The sequence below is a fragment of the Watersipora subatra genome, chromosome 11, assembly GCF_963576615.1.
Source record: "Watersipora subatra chromosome 11, tzWatSuba1.1, whole genome shotgun sequence".
NCBI classification, from domain to species: domain Eukaryota; kingdom Metazoa; phylum Bryozoa; class Gymnolaemata; order Cheilostomatida; family Watersiporidae; genus Watersipora; species Watersipora subatra.
Window position 1 is genome coordinate 31407982 of NC_088718.1, and position 26591 is coordinate 31434572.

Here is a 26591-nt window from a genome sequence, read left to right on the forward strand (position 1 = left end):
AATTGCAACCACAAGTACCATTATCAGATTTTATCTGATTGCAGATTTTTATGCCCCAAATGCCATAATTTCCCCTACTCTGAGACAGTGTTTTAGCTTGGTTAAGTTTAATTATGTTGGGGTGTATAGCAAAAACACACATCAACCGTAGGCGTGGGCTTATTTAGTTGTGTAGCCACAATGTATTTGTAATAAGAAGTTAGTGAAATTAATCACTACTGAGAGAAATGATAGCAGAGTTAGAACCTAATTGAAATCAATGTATATCTATATGTATATATACATAGTCAATGTATATATGCATGTATATATACATAGTCAATGTAAATGTATATGTACATGTATATATACATAGTCAATGAATATGTATATATATACATAGTCAATGTAAATGTATATATATACATGTATATATAGATGTATATATATATACATGTATATATACATGTATACATATGTGTACGTATATGCGTATATATACCCGCATAGGCTTCAAAGAAGATCTTAAAAACTGAAGATCAAAGCAGTTTTTCCAGATAGGCAGAGATAGCACAAATGAACTGGTCAAAGTGTGGAGGCAGAAGTGTGGAGGCAGAAGTGTGGAGGCAGAAGTGTGGAGGCAGAAGTGTGGAGGCAGAAGTGTGGAGGCAGAAGTGTGATGCGTTAAAATATTACAAAACCAAATGCCTTAAAATTGATAAAAACATTCCTCTTTTATATGCATTCTGTCCAATACTATTGCATAAAACCAGTTGGAGTGTTGAATGGACCCTCACTTGCGAGTAACTGTCAACAGCTACCTTTATTACACTAAACACTTTAAGGCAAAGTGTCTATACTTGATTGACAGGTCTTATCCATATAGCTGACAATTGAATTAATTACACTGTAAACAATGTCAGCTGCTTCATATTCATTACTCTGAGCTAATAGAAGGTCATTGCGGTTTACTACTTTTTACAATTAGACACACGCCATAGAACCATGATGTTTTTATGAATCATTAAAAATTGTTATATTGACTTTGACAGTAAAACCTTGTCAAAGGTCACTTGACTATTCCAAGGTAGGAATGTTGTTTTAGTTATATGAACACTTCTTCATTTTTTATTGTAACTTTCAGACTATTCTCTGTGCTATACACAAATATGTTCACTCTGCTTTTAACTCTTTGAGTACCACGAGTCCTATAGTGTAGTTTTACTAATCGGTGATCACAGGACTTTGGAGATTTTCTTGAGCAATAGTACTACTGAGAGTGATTATTATATTTTTAGCGGTAAGAATGTTGTAAGTTGTAATAATATTGATCACCTGTCTGAGTCGGACATGCTCATGGTAGCAAAGATGGCTGAAAAAGGTCCGAGCTCATTCTGCAACCTACTTGGCACATTTTTATATCATCAGCAGACATAAAATTTGAGGTTGATTAATTTAGTATCAACATATTTTATTGTAGATAATGTGGTTCAAATTTTGTGGTAAACTATATGCATCTTTGTTAAATATTAAATTTTACCGAATAAATAATTACACTGTATCCTAGTATAAAATTTATTGGGTAGCAAAAGAATTAAGTTTATTAGTATGTTTTAGGTCTCATGTCTAGTCGGACAGTGACAGTTATGTTGAACATTGGTTATGTCTTGCGAAAAACGAGTCTTTAATTCGTTAGTAAATTATTTATTTTTTGATGGTTTCTTTGTGCCACTTTCTACACTCTGCTCCCAAATTCATAAAAAACTTTGTTTCAGATTTCCAAGTTTACAAAGGAAATTGGTGACAAGTTTAACTTACATTTATTAAAAACAACGTCATTTTAGTCACATGAACATAATGGAACTGAGTAATCTAACATTTCATGCTAACTTTATATAATATTAAAAAAGATCTAAACTGAGTTTTTTTTCTCAAGTTCAGTATAATGCACTATGAATAACTTAAATGATGTAGCAATTGCTACAGATAAACCCTTTCAAACCTGGTCATTCTTATCAAGGTGTGCCAGTATTCCTGGGAAATTTGTTCTACAATTAGAAGTTTGGAAAGTTCATTAAATATGTCTAAATATGCTCATAATCCAAATATATTTGGTAAAAAAAGTCCAGCAAGTGTCACCACACAGTAAATGTTACCAAATAGAAAGAAATATTGTGTTTCATAGTTTTTCAAGATAAAACCATCAAAATTTTTACCATTTCAAATACCTCTAAAAAATTTTGTAGTAGTATCATTCCTATCTATTGAACACATATTCCCATCTATTGAACACATATTCATTATTGTTTTATGAATCAGAATAATCAGCAAAATTATTATTAGTAAAATATACTTTTTCATCTGCATCACTATCATCCATCACATTCAGTACATGTACCAACAAACAAGTTGTATCAATTTTTGTGTGAAATCGTCCCAGTAAAGCTTATTGTAAAAAGGAAGTAGCCTATATCAGGATATTTGAAAACAGTTAAAACTGGAAGTAAGATTTTCAGTCTAACGCCCTGCGTAAGAATTAATTTGATTAGTTTATGCTGTTACTTAAAAGCAGCTTTTGTAAAAAAAACCTAAGAATATTAGGGTATATAATAACCCGATATTCCAGCCGTTAGGATTTCTGACACATCCTTCGCAATGCCTGCCGTAATACCAGCGGTCAGGGTTCAAAGGGTTAAAATAGCCCACATGAACTAAAAGGTATTCATTTTTAAGTTGATGTCCAAAAAACTGTAATTTCAGATAAAGCATGGCTCAGCATGACCCTGTCTTTTTCTAACATAAAGTAATTTATAAGAAGTGCGCCAGCTGGGTAGCATTTCAGACATTTTAATGAGCTTCCTACTACTATGGCAGCTAATGTAACGGGCATCACATTGCTGACTAATGAGCTTACAGGTTTTTAGCTGATTGGTCTTTAATGGCTATTTATGTACTCTAGTAAAATCTAGTTATGAATCTAGCAAAATGTTTCAAACTTCTAGATTTTATAAAAAGCTTTCGATTATATTTGTAAACCATATGAAATTATTACCATATTGCGATACCGTATCAGTCATAAGCAGCTTCAAGCCATAAAAGTTGTGCGATAGCAAAAGGTATAAAGCCGGTGCCTTGTTATCTTCATATTTACCAGAACCGTGTTTTGTTACACATTTTTGTATCATTCATCAAAATATTATGGCATTTTTTTATAAAAGTTATTTATATTTAACCATTGGCAAGAAGCCAGGTAAACCCAGAATTCTTTTTATTTTAATCAGATAATGTAATTTTCTTGCGAGTGTTTAACAGGCTGATTCAAAAACTAGACAAGTTTTAGAAACAAGTATTTTTAACGAGCTGTTGGAATGCACAGAGCATATTTTAGTGAAATAAGCATATAATTGACTAAAATGGGAAACTGAACAGCGTTTAAGCAGGCTAACAGATTAATACATACAATAAAAAAATTGATTTAATAATACAGATATCTGGCACTCTGGGTACATAATATTGGTTGTTTTCTAATTAATACATCTAATTAAAAGTTAAAAAAACACAAATATGATAAGATATAATGGAGTTTGTTTTTGTCGATAAATATTAGTATTAGGTTTCAAAGCATGATAGTATATTATTAGTAATTTTCAGGTGAGAGGAGTTCAAATTTCTTTGTTTTTCTATATTATGGAGTTTTGGACTTTCTACTAGAGATTATGCATATGAGTAAACATATAATATGCAGCTCTCAACAACTGTTCAGATCACAAAATGTACAAAATAGTAATTAGGAAGCCAACCTTGATGGCATCAGGTTGGCAGTATTTTGAATGACTGCTAGTTGATATGCTAAAAACACAAACAGACAACTTCAACAAAAATAATAACTATAGTTTCAGTTTCATCGGAAAACCTTCCCGTTCTTCAATCTTCACCTTACGGCAGCCTCAGAGATATCCCAGATAATGTGAGTCTACCACCAACTACTTCCTATCGAAGGTACCAGTCTCCTGACAGTAGAAGTGTTACTTCCAACGTCAGCTATGTCAGCAGCAACCAGTCAAGTGATTTCACTGACTACTCAAATAGTCTCTCTCCTCCTCATTCTCAAAGGTAGGTTACTTTTTCAGCTCTTGAGGGTGTGTCTTTCTTCTCTTTACTCTCAAAGTTACACAATTATCAATCTTTTAAATTAACTTTTTTTCTCCCAACTATCAAAGATGCCTGTTTTTCTTTTTCTCATTTTCTTGTAAAGACATAGTAGCTGTTTTTATTAAACTCACAATTAACAACTTGAACAAGCTATTAGCTAAAAATTTTCACCATACGTTTACATCATTGGTTTAATACGCTATATTTTTTTCTAATCAACTCTAATCAAATTATTAGCTATACCTAATTAGAGTACTTGGTTTGCTGATTTATTTAGTGTCAGCCTCTGTTTTTGTTAGCTGCCCTTAGGCTTTTGCAATGTTTTTCTAGCTTTGTCAAAAACACAAACAGCTTTTCTTTGCGCACCTTTCTCTCATCTTTTCCACCTTTTTGCATACGGTTATGCATTTTATTATTTCTTAAAGCCAGCCCTTATTTACCATTCTCCTACACTAAACTTTCATTTACTAACTTTTTCAGTCAGTCTTTTCTCTGCACCTTCTCACAGCTGTCACTCAATGTATTTCGTGTGCAGCCCTCTTTCACCATCCTCTGGCAACCAACCTTCTATCACCATATTTCAGCCACAACCTTTTTTCAACATCAACCCACACTCTGTCCTCTGTTGCCATCCTCCCACACTCAGCTTCCTCTCACCATTCTTTCACACTCAGCCCTCTCTCACCATCCTCCCACTCGCAGCCCTTCCTTGCCATTTTTCCATACTTAGTCTTCTCTTACCTTCCTCTTACTCTCAGCCTTCTCTCTTCATCTTCCTACACTCAGCTCTTTCTCACCATCCTCCTACTCTCAGCCTTCTCTCTTCATCCTCCTACACTCAGCCCTTTCTCACCATCCCCTTACAACCATCCGTCTCTAATCAGCCTATCACATCCTGTAATCCCATCGAGATCACTAATAACAAGTTATTGAAATTAACTGTTTTCAGTTGGTTAAATATTTTTGAAAACATTATTTTGCTATAAAATAGAGTTTTAGCTCCTTATTTCAGTTTCACAATTTGTTGACAAAACATAACAGTTGAGTCTGAACTAAAACATTGAAATAATGTTTCCAAATTTAGAAATATCAGACTAGCTGCAATTTGGGATCATTGTGACATAACTTAAAAAAACTATTTATTGTGATTGATAAATTTGTTTATTGTTCAGAAAAAATTAATAAAAAGAGTCACCTACCGATAGAGTGACAACCTAATATTGATTGAACATCACAGTAGTGAGGACCATTTTTCTGTTCGCTTTTACTATGTTCGCTTTAAGAATACATGAAGTTTAAAGAAAGTATTTTGAAAAATAAAATGACTTCACTTAAAAAATAGTATAAATAAATTTATTTTTAAATTGTTTGATTCAAGGTAACAAAGCCAAATGTAAATCGCTATTAATAGCATACAAATCAACACTCTGCCAGGTTAGTTAAATGGCTAAGATGTGGTTGACACCAGAAGCATCTTTGATGTCAAACTATCCAGATGTTGTATTGTGAATTCAGAGACTTGACTATCAAGAGTCATTATTAAATTTTTAATTGCCAGGCAAAATCTTCCCAATACATTGAAAAATATTTTGTTCAGTATGTCTGATGTTCAAATAAAAAACAGCTTTAAGCTACACCTTTGCGTTCTAAAGATTTGAAAACTGTTTGATTGCAGATTGGCTCACTATAACAGACATAAAACCTCGATTTCAAAATTTAAAGCGAAAAAGAGAGAAAAAGATGAAACAGAGGCTAGACAGTCACCTTTGTGCACTTCACTCAATTCTATTGAGTCTAATGACAAGTTACCATGCAACAACAATGAAGAAAATGTGTCTCTCATCTTTGAAACCGAAGAGATGGTGTGTAATGAGCTAGTCAGTCAAGCTATTGCAGCTGTACAGAACAGTTCTCCTACTTGCATTCCATCAACTCCGGTTGATATCGTAGATGGCTCATTTTCGATACCTCTACCCCTGTCAACTGCCAGTGTTGCTACAACCTCTATAGCTTCTAATTCTTTCTCAGAGTTGTCTCAACCTGAAGTTTCAACAGTCCACAGTGAGAAAAAAAGAAGTCAACAAAATCAAGGCTCTTTGGCTCTTAACCAAATCAAACATACAGCCAATTTAGTCGCGACTGAAGCTACAGGTGATACTGCTGTCAAGATTGATAAGGAACTTGATGATGTTGGCTCACCAAGTTCCCTTTCAACTTTAGATTTCGCTACCACTGAAGCAGCAGAAAATGAAGAGTCCCAACCAACAATGACAGATGCGAATGACATTGAGCCCCTAACATTCCATAGAAGGAATGTTGAACTACTAACTCTTGTGATACTTTCAACCAGTGATGAATCGATAAGTAGCTCCGAATCGTTACAAACTGTAAGCCAACTCTCTCAAAATGCAACTGTTTGCGTTGTGCCTTCTGATATCTCAGCTATTGAAGGCAATATCGTTTCGACTAGTTTTGCACAAAGCTTGTCCGCATTTTCTGCTGACCTTATTGATGCAAAAGACCCACCTGAAATAGCAGCACAGAGATATAATGGGGAAGGCAAATCACTCACATCAACCGATAGTTTAGACAACATAGAAGATGAGCTTCAAGTTGTCTTCTCTGAGAAGATAACTCCCATAATCATTGAACCAGTGTTACAGGAAAACCTTTGCTATCTAAGCGCAGGGTTAGTAATGCGTAACGATGACTATTTGACTAGCTTACCTTGGCTGTATACAACACAATTACGCTGTATATACCTATGCCGCACTTTTAAATGCTATGATTAGCCTGGGGCAGTCATACAATAATTGATTTGAATAAATTGCCTGCCTTTTGTTCATCAGGCTGTTACGCATGCAGGATAATTAATCATTCACCGCTGCTTGTCACAAGCGTTTAAGGCTGTCTTGTGAAGGCTGATCTTTACCTGTAGCAAGAGTCATTTTGAGTCGTATACTGCAGTGAGCTGGACATGGCACAAGAAAAGGGAGACAGCCTGAGTGATCAGAGCACAAATGAGGGGGAGTCTTCCAGCCAGCCACTTATCAAAATGACACCAAGCAGTTCTGCCAATTTACATGGAGTAAGTATTCATGTAATTTTGTGTAGTTAAGTGAATAGAAAGACAAAAAGCAATGTCTAACGCTATTTATTCTTTTGGGATTGGAGGACTCTAATTGAATTAATTTCAATTGATGTTATAATCATGCAGCGAGTTTGGTCAATCAAATTAAAGAGGGAAAGATTTTCATGGATGAATTGGCTTTTACTTGAATTCTTCACTTCCTTTATTTGTCTCTGTTGAAACGCAGCTTAATAGGTGCCAAGAAATATTACTGTAGCTGATGTCTAGCAGATCTGATTCACTTTGTAGCTGGCAGTTTTATGACAAATGCACGTCTTCAGTGTTACTGATTAGTTTCACCAAGTTTTATTTGCTTCAGTTCTGACTACTTACTCACACTAACCTAGTGCTTCCCTATTCCTTCACATCTCTGAACCACGTACGAATGACAAGGGGAACTTTGAACTCCATTGTCTTAATTGAAACAAAACGTAACAAAAGACCGATATGATCTGAATATTTTAATGTAAAAATAATATGTTATTAGAAGGTCATTCATTCATTCTAAGAAGAGTCTAATGTTTTCACACAGCAGCAACACATAAGAAAATCAACTTACTGTATGACCTTTCACTGTTTTTTCTGCCTCTCAGCTATTACCTGATCAAGGTGTGATTTACTTTTAGCATCAATGCTGTTACAATAATTATTTGTTTTGGATGCATAGAAGAGATGAAAATTGATTATTGTACCTTTGAAGACAGCAGCTCACACTTCCTAAGAGTGTGAGTACCCAAAATCAAAAAGCTTACACCAGCGTCAAAAAAAATGAATAAGCCGCAAGCTAGTAAATTACTACATTGCCAAAAAGATTGATTACCAAACTTTTGTCGTTTCTATAGTTTTCATATCTTTGCTAAAACCAGGTTATCAAAAACCTGTCAGATAAAGTTTGTTTTTAATTTCTCAACACTTCATCAACCGAAAAATATACTTGCCGCTTTAAAATATTGCTTCAGAAATTTAAAGGGTTTGGTGCCAATATCAACCAAAATCAAATATAAACTTGCAGATAAATTTACAAGAAACATTCTCTGGCCTACAAAAATTTTCTCTGATCCAAGTAGTCAAAAGATGACTCTCTTTTGAGAGTAAAATTAGAAAGTCTTTTCCTCTGTAATTGTGAGGAAAGATAACATATTTCTTACTTAGTTGATTTCAATGTATCCATCATATTTTTTGTTTTATTTTAGTTTTTTTCAAATCCAAGTACCAAAATATATGTATTTTATGGCTAAAGAGCATTTAAAAACTAGACATTGCAAAGCAACGCCTGCTTTAAAAAAATTTAGTCAATTGTTTTATCATCTTAAGATTTAGTTTAGCTTTGACAAAAGATGATTTTAACCATTGATCTGTATGAAGGCTAATCTATTCTAACATTTTGTTGCATTCTATCCTTCCCTACAAGCACATGACCTATAATTTCACAACTGAGGTCTCAATGAATTCAAAGTAAACTGGATTTTGCTTTTTTTCCAGAGCTATAAATCAGTTGTTAGTAAAACATCTGTCAGCATTCACACTGCTGTATAGTTTAAAGGTGCGAGTACTGACCACTGCTGAATATACATCATCATATCAGCAACCTTTAAGATAAGATAGTATCAAGTGGCCATTATGTTGTACATAAAGACTTTGCTAGTATAAACCAAGTACGCATTAAGGGTGATTGAGGGTTCATTACTCCTAGCGTAGAGAGGTAAACATGATGAAATATTGAAAGTGTAACAATCATTGAATGGAGTGTGAGATAAGCATTCATTTAGCCTAACATTTATTATTAATAACCTTAGATTTTTCCTCTACTTTCCACTTTTAGGACCATGTGAGTGAAACAGTTCCTACTTTTTTATTTATCTATCAAAGAATCCAGCAAAGGATGTTAGTATTATCAAACTGGTTTGTTGTCAGGCAAGCGATGTAGCCAAAAAATATTAAAATATTCTATAAAGATCTTAGGCTATGCCTTTAACACCTTGAAGCCGAGATAATTTGATGACTTGTTTTCCTGCCTGGTCCTACACCTGGGTAAACTTGGCTGCTTAGTTTTGCTTTTATCTTCCATACTTTCCATTTACGCAGGTTTACAAAACGTTTTCCACTTCTTGCCTAATACATTTCTGGTTAAATTCTTGAGTTTGACGTATTTTGAAGTATTGATTATTGAGATACTGTCAAAAATACAGAGGGAATTTTTAACTGACCAAAAAAAGAAAAATGGCTGCTGACAGGACATTAGTGTCTAATGACCACTGATAAAGGTTTTTGGTAATGTAGGATTAAAAGGGGACAAAGCTAAAAAGCTTTTTTCTGTTTATCAGTAACACGAGCTTTACAGTAAAACTACTTGGTTTTCTATTCGTAACAAATATACACATAATAAATAATAAATAACACTCTATCACACTCGGTGTTCGAAATTTCTTATCTTTTTCAGCTATCTCGAAAACATCAATTCCTTGAACAGTGAACAAAAACAAACTATGTATTCAATTTGATTTCTGTTTATTTTTCATTGAGCTCTGAAAGCTTAGAGTCTCCATATGATATTCAGCTCAAAAGGAATTGTGCTATTTTAAGCGCTTTCACAGTTGATGGAAAGTTATTAATACTATCCAGGAGCAGGGAACTTGCTTGTGTACACAAGATAAGGCTTCAATGAGTTAACAAATAACTATGATGAATGAGTTCAGTCTGTCAACATGGTTGTTATGTATCTTGTTATACCCAACAGCCAAAGCAAGCACTGTCATACTTTTTACCAAATCATAAAGTGTGTGAACTTGAAATCTAACTGCCTGATGTGCAGCATGCTAGCATCTCTTCCTTTTTCATTTTTTGTTGGGTAGGCTGTCTGCTCACTTATTGGTGTGTCAATAAGTCAGATCAGATTGTTAACAATCTGCTACAAGCAAACTGTTAGCTAGTACTACCTTGCACAAGGGTCGAATCGTCTATATCTGCAACTCTTCCTTTATGGAGGAGCTTGGCTGAAACGTTAGGCGACACACTTTGGTGTGGATTAAGAATTTTTTGAATATTGAGTATGCTGTCTGCTTAGCTTACACGCAGAGGCTGTCAGTCTTTTAGGAGCACTTTTATGCAAACAATGACTCTATCGTTTTGGCTGTACATGTCTGAGTTGAGTGGCAGGGGAACCTTGACTACTAGGAACCTGCCACCTTGCACAGAGCAATTTAAGGTTTCTATCACTTCAAAGAGACCTTTTAGGCCTTAAACCTTAACCTGTTGTGTACGGCTCAGACAGTCTAGACAACTAGGTCACGACACACGTGCCTCTCCAAAGCGTAGACAAGCTAAAAGAATCCCAACTATGCAATCATTTGACTGACTATTAAGGAGTCAAAATATATCTTGCATGACCAAAAACCTCCATACTTAAGTTCAGTAGCTAGTACTTATCATAGCAATATAAACTTGATGCAAAATTCTCTATCAAATAGCAAGGAGTTCTAAAACCTGGTTTCCATATAACAGCGCAAGGCTCGCAACAAGGCGCACGACGTCGTGCGTAGGCCAGTTGTGATATGGAAACGTCAACGCACGACGGTCGCACGATGTGCGTACGCTGATCGCAAGTATCCAACAGAATGGATCCTTACGATGGGTGCGTGCGATTATGTATCCCACAATACACCGCTAGACCTTTTCAACCTATCCCACAACTCCAGCGAAGGGCTTTGTTCCGAAGAAATCGGTCTCCCGTATGAAAGAGTAAGCCTGATTTTGATATGACAGCGTAATTTCGCAACGGAGTTCTGTTTTTCTGAAGAAATATGTCTCTCCTACGAAAAAGTAAGAAAAATGTCCACCCTGTCCAATGCAAGCATGGAGCTTACGCGCGATATGGAAACACTGCATCGGCCCAAGAAATGCATTGCGCACGATCACTGGGCCGCGCGCGATCATTGCGCTGTCATATGGAAACCAGGCTTTAGAGACTACCAATAAAAACAACAGAAGCACAAAGAGAAGCCAATGAACATGCAACAGCTCTTCAGACATGCTGCAGCTGATCGGTAACAATAGCGGAAGTCTCGATAAGCATTAGCAATAATGTAAGCAACTACCCTATAGAAAAGACATCATGAATATGCTTCAGCTGCATTGGAATGATATGCTGGTACCTCTTTGCAACTCGTATATTGAGCAATACTATAAGGGAAACTAGAAGAATTTTGAAAGATCACGCTAACTGCCATCCTCCCACTTTTAATTAGGTCCCTTATTCCAATCGCATAATATGTGTAACAATAGCGTCTATTTGAAAGCACAGCTTTTTAAATTTCATTTTCTGTCATGGCAAAACGGCTTACAGAGTAAAATAGGCTATCATAGAACTTGAGAACAAAAGGGATAGTTATTATTCTCTATTAGACTCCATGGTTTTAACCCTATTTTTCTGCTCAAAAGCATACCATTTACCACTTCATTTAATTACTCGTGCAATGCCCAACATTTACCTTGTCTTTACTGTAGTAAAAGCAGTGTCTGTCCACACATCTGTCTTAAGCCAAAGTTGGAGGTTAAAAAAAGATACCACGATGAGGAATTGAACTCATGGATTTTGGCATGATAAAAAAATCTTTTAACATTTGTGTCAATCGACTGCATACTATAACTTTGCAATGATTGTGCAGTTAGTTTGTACACTTGACAATTTGTCACAGGCGCACTTACTGGTTACCTGTATACCGTAGTGCTAGTACATCGATGGTACTAGTTATCATGAATATAAGATTTTATATCTTTGCAACAGAAGATAACGTGACTTTCAACAAATCATTAAATCACATGCAGCCAGTCTCCGGACATGGTTTTATGCACATTGTTAGATACAACAAACAAAGGAAACAGTATCATATTTCTTAACAAACCGTAAAGGGTGTGCAATTTGAATCTACTGTCCTGATGAGCAGCATTCTCACATTCTGTTCTCCTTCTCTCATATTTGTAGTTAGGTCAGGTATTTGCTTACTGGTATGCCAATAAGTCAGATCAGATTGTTTCGCTTTGTTTGGCTACAAACAAGAAGTAAGATGCGTCCGTTTGTATTCAGATAAAGCTTATTCAAGCACAATTATTATTCAGATAACCTGGTAAAGGCTTTACATAAACACTTGGCTACCTTATAAAAGTCAATTGTATGACATTAAGTTAAGTGTGAACTTGTGATTCCACTTATTTGGGTCTATATGTCATTGTCAGTTGTCACTCATAAAGGCATATTGAAGGAATATCAAATGATTTTGATAGCAAATTCGTTGTAACTGACATTAGAGATGATTGCTGGCATATTAGTTTTGAGTAGAAAATGGTTTCAGGGTGCTTTCAGACAACGTTTGATCAAGTTGTATGCGTATGACATACATATTCTATTTATGCGTCACTTCTAAGCATAAAGAGAATAGATAGTTTTTATAATGGTCTCAATGAAATTGAAATATGCATATTGTAAAGTATGAGCTGTAACCTTTTACTGCTTCATTATGAAGCAAACCACTTGAAGTATAAAAGGCAATATATATATATATATATATATATTTGTATAAAAACACATTAAAATACAGTCAATGTGTGTAACAAGTAAATGCAAATAACACGCTTTTCTGTGCTCTCTCAACCTCTGCCTTCTGAACTCTTTACATACCTGCTGTCTTTTGGATTCTTTACATACTGCTGCTTTTTGGATTCTATGCTTTTCTTGGCAGGCTTTGCTTCTTTTACCGAGAAAGCCGACTCAGTGGCAGGTCGGTCTTTTTAGCACCTGCTCAATTGCATGTCGGTCTTTCATCTGCCGGCTTAGTAGCAGGTCGGTTATTCATCTGCTAGCTCGACGGTCGGTCTGGCTTTCTTTACCTGTAAAATAAAAGTGTTTTTTCTTGGCACCTCCAGACTGTTTCAGAAAGTGTTTGATGATGGGCTGATAATGGCTCTAATGTTTTACAATGACCCTTATGCTGCCTTCAGTATATTTCATCTTCAAGTGTTGATTTACAAGTATACTTGTAAATCAACACTTGAAGATATATGATTGTGTTGTAGTTGTAGTTGTGTTGTATTGTGTTGTAGATATATGTTGTAGAACAAAAACTCAAATTTGTGTACGAGCAAAATATTTGATTAAAAGTTAAATCCACTAGCCTGAGCTAAAATTTTGAAAAAGTGATATCCAAATGATGCTACCTGGATATCATCTTTACCAATTTTACTTTGTCATCTGTGGTGTGTCTGTCTGTTAGTCTAAACAAACAATATACAATTCCACATTTTTTGGATAATTTTATCTAAACTTCACCAAGTCGCCGGGCCACTTCAAAATATTTAGTTTTATAAGTCTGTCTGGATCATGAAAACCAGCCTTTTAAAAATGAACTTAAAAATTTCAAGAAATCTTTTCAGAAAGTATCAATATTCTTCTATCATTTGCAATTGTTCTGGATGTTTGAGGTGATCTGATTGCCAGAATGTTTCAAGATTATAGTCAACAAAACTTTATCACGGTTACAACGCTTAAAGGAAAACTTTGTGCATAATGATGCCACTAGTTGCTATTGTCGCTATAGTCAACATCGCCTATTGCGTGTTAATTGCAGACTAGTCTGTATTTTTCTTGTCGATCTTTTTGCAAATATAGATGTCATAATCGCTTTTTCACTTGATCTGAGCTTTAGCGGTGATCAAGTTATGTAGGTTTAACCGTCATCAAGTTTTGTTGATTTTAATCTTAAAACATCCTAACTGTCAGATCATCTTTAACATCAAAAACAACTGAAAATGACAGAAAAATACTGACAATTTTTGATAAAACCTAAATTTTTGTCCAAGTTCATGTATGAAGACCAACCTGCTGGCTATCTGATTGGAAATTAAAGAAACCTCCAACATCATTATGCTTACTGCTATTTATTTGAATAAAGCCAGTCAGATGATGCTTTTCAAACAAGTATGTCACAAAACTGGTGAATTATCAAAATCTGTCGAATCAATAGAATTTTTTAAGTTTTCAACTCTTTTGTAATAATCAGATTAAAAACAATGTGTGTATTTTAGGCTAGCTTGGCTGAGCTTTTTCTTTATATCAGCATCTAATTTGCATAATCAATGCTGTCATTAGACTGTTCCTTTAGTGCGTAATGTACTGCATATGAGCTCTCTACCTCTTGAGAAATGCTTCGCTGATCAATATTTACGCGGAAATTAACTACCTATAGAAGCTGTAGTTGATTTCCAACCTTCTACATTTTAGAAAGAACTTTATTCTTGTCAGTACAGTATCTCATGCTTATCTTCATTGAAAGCAGCGTAGAAAGGCCATAGACGCTTTATACCCTAGCATAAGATTGACAAAATAAAAGAAGACGACGCTTCGTGATTCTTAGCAGCTAAAAACATTCATTCCACCTATTGCTTTGAATCAGGGCTTGCATGTGCATTTCTATACAATCAACAAACATTGTATATAAACTAATTTCTTTACGATAAAGTAGGTTGCCATGCAAAAGATACCTTAATACTTATCAATATTTGTACATAGCTCAAGGGTGCCAGATCCTAGGTGAGTCAAAAAAGAATAAAACTTTCAAATATGGACAGTTCCTCAAAAAGTTCAACAAAAATGCGAAGAATTGTTCAGACTTTGTTGTAAACAATTGCCAATTGCCAATTGCTATATGTTGGGATAAGATATGTCATAGACAGATTTCTGCAGAATAATAAAAGTTCAGGTATTATCGCCAATTACATTATTTGTTATTTGCGCAGCTATAAACTTCTTTCTGAAACTGATAAAAATAATTAAACTTTGAAAGAGGGTTTAACATGGAAATCTATGCTGAGCTTAGTTTACGTATTCTAAAGAGATAATAGTAAATTCACAGTTAAATGAGTTTATCTTTGGTACACGAGTTAATTGACTATGACTTTTTTCTAATGTCTTTATTCGGTTTTCAAACGAATTAAAAACTAACATTTTGTCACTTTTCATTAAAATTCTAGCTCAGCCTAATTATCCAAAAATACATGTATGCTTTACATCTAATATCATTCAATTAAGTTTACATTGATTTATTTGTTTTTGTATCACAATCTATATTATATTTTTAAACATATTGCAATTGTTCTAATGAGTTTTTGCTTAAGCTCAGTGTGTTCACAATAACCTAGATTCCTAGAGCATGTTGCATGTATGCCTAAATAAAATGACCAATTAAAAATGAAGATATCCAACTTTGGTGAACGCCAATAATCTCCTTGGTAACAGATGAGCAGTGCGCATCTCTACTTTCATCATATAACGCTTGGAGCCATTTAGTTGGCAGCTTGCTTGACATTTGCCACTTGAAGCGTTTTAATCTTTTCCACTTCAGGTTTTCCGTGTGCATGTAGCATTATAAGTTCACATCATAACTGTTAGTCGCTGTTTGCATCATTGTAAACTAATATCCTTTTTATGATGTTAGCATCAAGGATGTTTACAAGGAACTACTTGATAGCTTGCTTGCTTAACATTAAATTCAAATGGACTAAGACCGTGGCAGTCATGTGCGTAGTGGAAGATTGTCGAATGTAATAACTATGTGCACAAGTACTCTGAAATTTGGCATTGCAGTTGATTGTTGTAGATAGTAGAGTCTATGGTTCACCAAACTGAAAGCTGTTAGTTCGAATCTTGTTAAAAACTGCCTTTCATTTTAACACTCCAGACATAGCCTTGGACAGGCGGACTGACATGGATATTATTACAGTAATGATTGAATTAACCTAATTTAATCTTCATAACAATCTGGTTTGTGGTGATAATAATTGAATTCTTTGAAAACTTATGATTATATGCACTAAAGGATGCTTATCAGAACTTGTTCGCAGACAACAAATATCATTATGATAGAAAAGCGTTAGTTTAGTTATTGAAAGGCTTCTATCTGGCCATACTTGATTTATTGAATGGCAGCTCTTTCAACCTTAGTGACACGCTATTGTTATTACACAACAACATCACACAGGCACACTAGTGGACTAGTAACTAGCCTCAATGCTCTTAAACATACTTGAACCGCATAACCATTAATCTTTACTACAATGTGATTCTGTTGATCCAGTCTGTCTGGTCAAAGCTATGGTTGAAAGTTAGTAAAAAAATGTGCATCACGGCGAGAACCAAAGTCAGAATTTAGGCTAAGCAGCCAACTATGCATGGCAGCCTATTTATGGCCGATGTGCCATGAACATTCGTGTAGCACCCTAACATCTGCACCACGGAACCACTTTGATGCATTGGGGAATATTTGTACACATACTTATTACACATAATGGCCTTTCACAGTGCATGGGACTGCCAGGGTAGGCCTACTAGTTTTTACTACAGTAGGATAAGTGTTCATCTTTATGTCCATCTGTCTGAAGCCAGGGTTGGAGGTTGCAAAAAACATTGCATTGTACAAGATTCTAACTGACAACTTGCAGCTTCATAGACTGGTTTTTTACACTGGCACTAATCAACCACCATTTCAGAATAATTATGCTAATTGCGATTTCCTTTGTTTTATTGGCACATATGATTATCTCTCACAGCACACTAAAATGCCAAATACTTTTTTATTACCTGTGCAAAACCAGGTATTCCACTAATTTTTACTAAAATAGTACTTGTGTCCATCCTTCTGTTAATCCGCCGAAGCCACTGTTAGAAGTTGGGCAAAAGGTTTGCCTTGTAGAAAGTTTGAACTCACAACGTTCAGGTTAGCAACTGACATATTAACACCTGTACCAATACCACCTTCTACCAGCTCTGAATAATTTTGAAAATAGTGATTTTCTGTGCTTTATCGACACACCTGACAATCTTTTACAGCACTCTAGACTGCCAGGGTACTGGCTTTACTATAATAAAAGCCATGTCTGCCTGGAACCATGCCTAAAGATTGACCTAAAACAATGCTTTCAACCGAACTTCAACTGATAGCTTTCAGCTTTGTAGACCGACATTTTAACACTAGTACCAATGCAAACCTTTACCTTACCTTTACTTTACTTTACCTTACCTTACCTTACCAATACCTTACAGTATTGCCAAATAATTGTGTATGTAGATGACCTCTGTACTTTATCGGTACACCTGATGGTCGCTCTTTGCACACTAGACTAGTGGTTCGTTATTTACCACTAGGGTCCTAGTAGTAAATAACTTATCCAGCAATCTTAGATGCATTTGCTCTCAAGCAAAAGTTTTTGAAACAGTGATTAATTGCGGAGTTGTTAGCCCTCGGAAGTTGACATAAGTAGGCAACTAGCGAAGTTATCATGATACACATTTACCAGTGTTTGTTGTTCTGATACAATACAGTTTGAAAGGCCTTCAAAGTATCTTTCAAGCTTTCAAGTATATCTATTTTTAATGTAACAAATTGCTATGCAGAACCAACTGACATGAGGCAGCTGATTAAAGTTTCATATAACTCATTACACGTGATGAAATTGCAAAGACCGCAAATGATGCATAACAGAATAATGATACATGTAGGTAGCAGGTTGAAAAGAACATGCCTTGCTACATCAAACAGGTTATAGAAATTGAACCGAATTCTGAAGTGTTTCTTACTCTCCCTAAAGGTTCAAAGCGGCTCCGCATTGTTGTATATGTGAATTTATTTTGATATTCTTCTTGGAAAGTTGCATGCTCTATCTATTGCTTATTCACTATTAATTGGTTTTATGCGTCAAACAATTCTAACCAAAAACCTAAACAGATAATAAAATACCTGCTGTAGTCATGATTTGAACCTCTGCCGTTAGTAACAGAAATGTCACCTTTGAATCACAATGACTGTAGATGTAAACAAACTAAAAAACTACATTTTAACCCGTGTATGGATAGAGCTTTTGCATTGAGTAATTACAGTAGATGGGCAACTCTAAAGATCAAAGCTTTTCAAATTATATACTACATGTAGATAACGAGATACTCCCATACCAGTTTGTTTAGAGCGCAAGTCATGATGAACAGCTTTGGTTTAAAATATAAAGTTGTTATACTATAATTACTGGTACTAGTAAGCGTAGAAGTAGTGAGATCAGTAGTAGTAGTAACAGTAGTAGTAGTAGTAATAGTAGTAGTAGTAGTAGTAGAAGTAGCAGTAGTAGTAACAGTAATAGTAGTATCAGTAGTGGCAATAGTATCAGTAGTAGTAACAGTAGTAGTATTAGTAGTGCTAATAGTAGTAGTAGTAGTAGTAGTAGTAGTAGTAAGAGCAGTAATAGTAAGAGCAGTAATAGTAGTAGCAGTAGTGGTAATAGTATCAGTAGTAGTAATAGTAGTAGTATTAGTAGTCCTAATACTAATAGTAGCAGTAGTAGTAGTACTAGCAGTAATAGTAGTAGCAGTAATAGTAGTAGCAGTAGTGGCAATAGTATCAGTAGTAGTATTAGTAGTACTAACAGTAGTAGTAGTGGTAGTGGTAGTAGTATTAGTAGTAGCAGTAATGGTAATAGTAAAAATAGTAGTGGTAGTAGTAGCGAGTAGTAGTAGTAACGATAGTAGTTGTAGTATTACAATACTAGCAAATTTTGCTGACTTTTGAAGTATTGCAATAGTAATACAATAATGCCAGAATTAAAAAAGCACCTTGCACTACCCTTAAAATTCTCAGCAAAACTTTTGTGAAAATTGAGATGAAACAACAATGCACTGATAACTGATTTCCTGGTTTAACTAAACAAATTCTTTCAATAACCATCAAGCACAAAAATTAATGCTGTAATAATGAGTTTCTTACAGCGTTAGGTTTCATTAGTTAAGCGAGCAGATAGCTACATACATGTAGTTATAAGAATAAAGATACCCGCTTGTCCGTGGCCTACATTACTGCTTATGCAGCAAGCAGTCAAATGCTATATAAAGTTTTATGAAGAAATGGCTTTGATCAAAATGTTACTCATAGCCCATTTTAACAAATTCGAAGAATATTGGTAAATATTGGAAGTGCCTCATCAGTGTAATTTTGATATTGCAGCTTGACACAGTAGTAGCAAGTCGAGAATACCGTCTCTCTACAGACGCAGATGCTGATGATGAAGACCTTCTTTTCCCACATACACCCGTTGCTGCTGATTTAAATGTATCATATCCCAACAGCGAACATGAGGATTCAGATCCAGTTCATCCGAAAGCGAATGAGGAGTTTCAGGAAGCACCTCTCATCGACGAAACAAAAAAGTCTGAAGAGCTCCACAAGAGTCTGTCTGTGGTCGAAACATCAAGCGACACCATATCAGATGATACAAACCCTAAGATCTCAGAAGAAACGGTTTTTGGTTTCCTTCAAAATACTTTTTGTCAAAACTGGCCTGCCTTTACTTGCGCCGCAATCGCAGCGGGTATTGGAGCTGCTGTTATCGCTCGAATGAAGTATTTTTCAGACAGCTGAAGTTATGCGAATGGTCAACAAATTTGTAAGGTAGAATCGTACCAATAAAAATATTCCTTCAAAAAATAGATTCAGCTATTAAAAGTGTATACCCTTCCTTTGTTAAAAAGCTTAGCCTCATTTAAGAATTCTGCTGCAGCACCGCGATATACAAGAAATATTTATATCTATATGTACTTTTTCGTTACTAGTCTTGTCTTTGTAGTACTGGATCGGTGAAATAAACATCTATCTCATGTTTTTTATGATATTTTTTGCATACTAACACATTCTAATAAAGACAAATTGAAAGTATTGCTTGTATGTACAAACATAAAAAATAAGAAGCATGACAGGAAGCAAAAACAATTCCTCGAAGATTGAGTATGATGTTTGCTTAGCTTACCGCAAGCAGAGGCTCAGTGGGTTTCTAGGAGCATTGTTGAACAAAAATTTGCTAGGTGAGCGTCATCAGACATGTCGGAGACATGACCATGATTACATGACTAAATACATGCCCAGTTGCGAAGAGCAGCTTAACAATGGGCATCATCGGTAGCCTTTTCTAGTAACTGAACACCAATCTGTTGTTGGTAGGTCATGTATTCTAAATGACTAGACGACGACTGCTCATTAAGCTATGAACAAAGTATAATCTACAAGCATGCTCAAAATTTGCTTGTTGTGACTTTTAAAATTGACAACTGCTCTATAGGCATTGGAGTATTCCTTATGGTATGTTCAAGATAACTGTCACATTTTACTAAGACTGCCAAATCAAAAGGTTTAACAACAAAATACTATGCATGTTATGCATAGTCACATTCCTGGTAGATATGACAAGTTCTGTGGTTCGTGGATATGACAGTGGTTCTGTGGCCTGGGAAAAGTTAATTATAGAGCAGCCACGACTGAATGGCAGATTTTACAATTTTTAAATATTTTTATTTTTCATATTTAACTTTTAGATCACAAGTTTTTTGCTTGCCAGAATTATTCTCTCAATTTAGTTGTTAAAGCTAACCGTTCGCAAGCTGAACCTTGGCATTAAAAGATTGTTTGATGGGGGATGTAAACTCACTGCTTTCAACATAGTAGACCAACAATCTAACAACTCAGCTAATCAACTACATACTGTAGTACGAAGATATTTGTACATACAGTTGCTACACTTGGCAATCTTTCACGTCCCAATAGATCTCCAGGATTTTTGTTGCAATAACACTTAAAAGATATTAAAAACTAAATCTTTTTAAATACTTTTATATATACTAGTCTCATTGAAGTTTGAAGAAATTGTGACCAAACTGTAGCAAAGCACCATCACAAGTTAAAAACCTGGTTATATTAGTTCCTTAAACTCTTCTATCTGTTTTAATCAAGCAAATATATTGTGTCGTTTCTTAGTTACTATTCCTTTTTGAGCCAAAGATATTTCAAAATTTTTTTAGATCCCAAGTTTGTTTAAGCGCAAAACACCTCTAAGCTCTGTTGCGGACTTTAACCTTTGTCTAGTAACCTTTTTAGCTATGGGCTTTGATATGTGACAACTACAGCTCAACTGTGTAAACTTGCTGCTGTTTAAATTTGTATAACTATGAACAAGTTTAGTTTGCTGCCGCGGTTGTAAATTTTCAAAATTTCTAATCGAGTCTAAGTTTAAAAATGGTTAAAAAAATACATACAAGTGTATTCTGCAAACTGAATATACGCAAATGCATTACTCACAATAACAAAGCCGAATCCTCATTTATTCTGCATGAGAAAAATCAACGCTAGCTTTCCAATCAATATCGTTGACTACCTATCAGGTCCAAGTAAACAAATCACTTCTTAGCGATAGACACTTGTCACCATTTAGAAATATTACAAATTCTATTACTGCTCAGCATAATCTCAAGAGGAGATGTTGAATGACATTGGTGTGAGAGTGGCAATTAGACAAGGCCTCGTAATTACTAGGTGTTTCTCGCTAGCGTTTCTGGATTATTAGTTGCTGCGAACCTGTTCCTATTGACTAACTTTATAGTATTTAGTATTACATGAAAATACCTGTAGCATTGTGTAACTGCCAAACAATAAAGCGAGTACTGTCATTCGATCTTAAATCAGGTAATTGATGACATGGTGACAGTAGATATCATTGCAGCGTAACGGTTCAGGGGAGAATTGAGTCATGAATATTTTGTGGTCTGTTGATCTGTTGGGGCTAGTTAGTAAAGACCTATCAGAGGTAAGTTGCATTACATTCATGTTGTTGAACTTGCTTTGAAGATTAATTTACATAAAACTTTGGATGATTTTATCACAAAGTATTGGAATTTTTTTATCATTTGTGATTGCTTTTGATGTTAGAAGTTGTCTGACAACCAAGATGTTTCAAGATTAAAATTGACAAATTCTATAATCATGGTTTCGCTCATAATTGCTCAGAAGCAAAATATGCGCAGTCAAGATCCAAAAATTTCATTGTTTCAACTATTTTATAAATTTTGGAGAAAAAAGCCTTGTTTAAATTATCAAAGTTTTATGTCTTCATTTGTATCTCAATGCAGTTGCTTACCATATTTTAAAAATATCTCTCCTTATACGTATAGCGACTTCTTTTCGATTTCACTAACCCATCTTACATCTTGACTGTTATTCCGCAGTTAGGTAGACTAATTTGGTATATCCTTGAAACTGACCTGAGTTCTTTAATGTGTCACCTTTTGCAAGGTTAATCGAGCAACAAGAAACAATTAGCTGTTGAAGATGAAATTACACAACGCTTTTGTAGATTTTATCAGAAAGTATTAGTATTGTTTTATTATTCGTGACTGTTTTGGATGTTTTAGGTGGTCCGATTGCCAGAATTTTTTAACACTAAAATTGATAAAGCTTGATTGCTATTAGCAATCAAGCTTCAAACGTTCGATTTTAACGACTAGCAAATTGCAAAGAGACCGACAGAATGGAGATGCGTAACACTTTAATTTGAATGAAATAGCTGATATCAACTATAGCAATGATAACATTGAGTTATGTCATTTTATATGTATTTTTATTATGGCTGTTCTATTCGTGATAAAGTTTTATCAATTTTAGTCTAGGAACATCCTTTAAATCAGATCACCTCAACGGCAGAAACAATCGCAAACGATAAAAAATACCGATACTGGCTGATAAATCCTACAAAAAACTGTTTAAGTTTATTTTCCAACTGTAATGAGACATTTCATTGTTGAAAATTTTGTTATGGTATGGTTTTTTACCAAGTGGATGTCCTAAAATACTACTGCTAATGTAGATTGATATCACTTTGGTTTGCTCAGATCAAGGCCGTTTTAAACACATTATAGCATGAGACAAAAACAGAAAATAGTGCTATGTGGGCTTTTATAAAGACTTCCTTGTAGACTTTTATAGATGATCTACAAAGTCATCTGTAGATCACTTTTTTACAAAAAAAGGTATCTGGATTACAATGACTGTTGAGAGTGAAATAGAAAAGTGAAAGGTTATGAACGGTTTTTTGACAAATAGGCATAAACAAAAAGTAGCAAGTAAGTTAAGTTTATCGCAAGAAAAAGCTATTTTTGCATAATGCTTGTTCTATAATAAGCTATTCTACAATATCGATTGGTTAGGCGTTGGTGTCTGGTATAAGAAGTAGTAGTTGTTTTAGGAAGTAGGAATGGAATGGATAGTCAGGCAGATTGGAGATGTGCATTGAGTATTTTAAACCGCAAACATCTAAAATCACATTTAGCTATTCAGCATTAAGGACATTTAGACGCTGGTCACAACTTTCCGTATAATGGTGCATGACCCTGAAGCACAAACTTTTTAGCTTGTATTATTTGCCAGCCAGCATTCAGTAGGTTTTATTGCTATTGTAAACAAACAGCTCAATTGAATTGGTCAAATGGCTGCACCCATAACCTGTTGCGCATCATTGAAATCTAGTTTCTGAAATTCGTTTGACAACTTGTAACTAAGACTGAGAAAAGTTTGAATTTTGTCTGGCGTCAAGTAATGTGTTCAAGGTTCATTAACTGTAGTAGTCATTCGGCACGTTAAATTAACTAAGTAGGCATTACGTGTAGGTCATTTGCCATGTAATCGACATAGACTTCACTTGGCTCTTTTCTTTTCATCTACAACTGAAATCCTATAAAAACTACTTTGTCAAAAGCCGCATTTCTTTTAGACTGTTTGTAATCAAGTTACTCTAGGACACTTATATTTTGCTAGTATTTAATTTTGTGAGTAGCATACAGAGTAAAATTTTGCTGCCACTTAATTTCGCGGATCTGATGAGTGCGAAAATATAATGATGTGAAAATAAATGCAGTAGAACAAACATAATTAGATTCATAATTAGACTTTTCTTACCAGACTTTCATCCTCATCAGTTACAAATTCAGTGACTAATAAACTAATATCATCATCTTACTCATTTGTTTTGGCTTTTCCACAGGCCTGTTATTCCCTGGGGCGGCTGGCCGGCTGAGCCGCCCCAACTTTTTAGGAACTTTTGGCGGCTAAGTATAGTCAAACTCAAAGAACTCGCCCTCGCATAAAATGTGAAATTTTATCACGAGCACTTGGTTAACTCGAACGGATTTGTTTGGTCCATGCCCACGCAATGATAAACTGCTTTAGATAACTCAACCTCAACATCATTAACTCGAACAGTTCTTTGCCCAACTGCTACTGGAACGGTTTTTATCGCTGTTGCATATCACTTTATTCCAAGCCATAGAGATAAACGTTAACTTTTAATAGTTCTTGGGCGTCATTATTATCATGAGCGGCAAAATATTTTTGTTAATAACTTTTATAAAGGTTTGCAAAAAGTGAGGTTTTACCAAACATCCATTTGGCAATGGCCCAACGAAAGCGTAAAAACTTTCGGATGAACTTAAAATAAAATCGGCAAAATTGATATTTGTTGAAACGCTCAAAAGAAAAAAGATGTCTTTTTTCTGAGCATTTCAACTGCGGTCAAGTTTAGCCTATTTCAATCTGGAAACGTCCTGGCAGTCACATCACCTAAAACAAACAAATCTCAAATAATAGAAAAAATGTTTATACTTTCTGATATAATATTTTAAAACTTTACGTGAGATGCCCGGTTTAAGCCCTACATGAAAGAAACCTGTTGAGGGGACTGATACCGCTCCTCCAAACCCTCAGATGCTCAAAACTAGTCGCCTAACATTAGCCGCCCCAATTTGCAACCAGGGAATACAGACCTGCTTTTCCAAAAGAACTTGTTATCTCAATTTGCTTTGCCACGCTGCTCAGTCGGCATATTAGCTATAATGAGTTTAGCAGAAATTGCCCAATGAGCCCAACCACACACAAAGGTTACCTGCATTTCTAATATGACAATTTTATTGTGGGTATCAATGAACAAAGCTATTTAATTTCGCGTTTTTGCTCGTTCGTTATGATACATGTAGTTTAGTTTCGATCATGAATTTTTCGCGAGAGGATGACTCCGCGAAAATGCGAAAGTTAGATGATGCGAATACATAAGTTTCCTAGGGTAATTAGCACTTGCATGATCTTAAATTCTCCTTGCATGCCTAAGAAGCAATTTTAAAAACTACTTTCTTGGGATTTGCTTTGTACAGATTGAGATGTAATTTACATAGACAAACAACATCACTATGCTTTTGTGTCCAAAGGAATTTTCTCTGTGTCATAGAATTGTTTGATACCTGTACTTTGAACCTTAAATATTTTACTTATTTAATTATATTATATGTGATCCTTAAAAAGATGAACCCTTAACTCATTAAAGAATTGGAGTGATATCAGTTTTCTAGTCTATATTACATACTGCAACTTTGATATCAGCATGTGTTTAAGTTGAGTATCCTAACAGTTGGTTCAACATAATTTGAATTTACAGCTAACAAGGAGAAAACGTGCTAGCATCTAAACTTACCAATATAAGTAACCACAAAAATATATTCTACCCCTGAAAACAATAAATAAACTGAAGGATAATATTAACTTTCACTTCCCCCCCCTCTCCCCCCCCCCCCCCCCCCCCCGCTCCCCTCCCCCCCCCCCGCTCCCCTCCCGCCCCCGCTCCCCTCCCCCTCCTTAATTTATCTGCCATCAGTTCAGTACCTTCAACAGACTACTGCAAACGCACTCGTTTTGATAATCTCATAATTCTCTACCTTCGAAATGCAAGCTTCCAGCCAAGTGAAATCATGCCACAAAATTCTTAGTTGTATTGGATAGAAATAAATTTTATGCGCAAAAATTCAGATAGTTTATATTAAAACTGCTAAAATACAAATAAATACTTAAATTACTAGATGTATACAAACCTCTGCGTTAAAAGAGATAAGCATTTTTGCGAGTGATGTCAATGAAGCACGGAAAGGCAATATGTAAAGGTATTAAGCTGAGCAAATATATATTGACATAATTTTATACATAGACTTTGGACGTAAATCCAAATTTAAGATAAGAACTAGAGGTACGATGGGTTGAAGAGCGGAGAATGTGAATTGAACTTGGTATGGCTTTTCCTAAAACCTCTTTTATAGACTTATATACCACATGAACTTTGTGTTTTTATTTTCCCACCACATTTTCCATATTGAAGCTCAGGCTAAAAATGGAACCAATAACTTTTAAATGTGCATCTAACAAGTTTAAATTTGAAAATATTTTTGCAGAACTGTCACATGAAATGAGATTGCTCAAGGTTCTCACATGGTGCCTTGGCATTACTTGTTACCTAGAACAACCTGTACATACCTTTGTGAAATTCAATTATTTGCATAATTTAATTTTTTCATCGATCAACATGGTAAATATCTCTTGTCAGATCGCATAGGCATGCAGGTGTGCGTCCATGGCAATCACTAACCCTAGCATTCTTGATTCAC

General features: G+C 35.0%; 1 protein-coding gene across 1 annotated transcript in view; it reads left to right on the forward strand.

Moving 5' to 3' along the window:
• The window catches only part of LOC137407974 (fap1 adhesin-like), a 29284-nt gene extending 9286 nt beyond the window's left edge, over window positions 1–19998 (forward strand). Inside the window, exons 3-6 of the mRNA XM_068094362.1 lie at window positions 3873–4092; window positions 5807–6820; window positions 7099–7219; window positions 19297–19998. Coding sequence (XP_067950463.1) covers window positions 3873–4092; window positions 5807–6820; window positions 7099–7219; window positions 19297–19710 — 1769 coding nt within the window. The 3' untranslated portion in view covers window positions 19711–19998. The remainder of the gene's footprint in view (window positions 1–3872; window positions 4093–5806; window positions 6821–7098; window positions 7220–19296) is intronic.
• Window positions 19999–26591: the final 6593 nt, after the last annotated feature.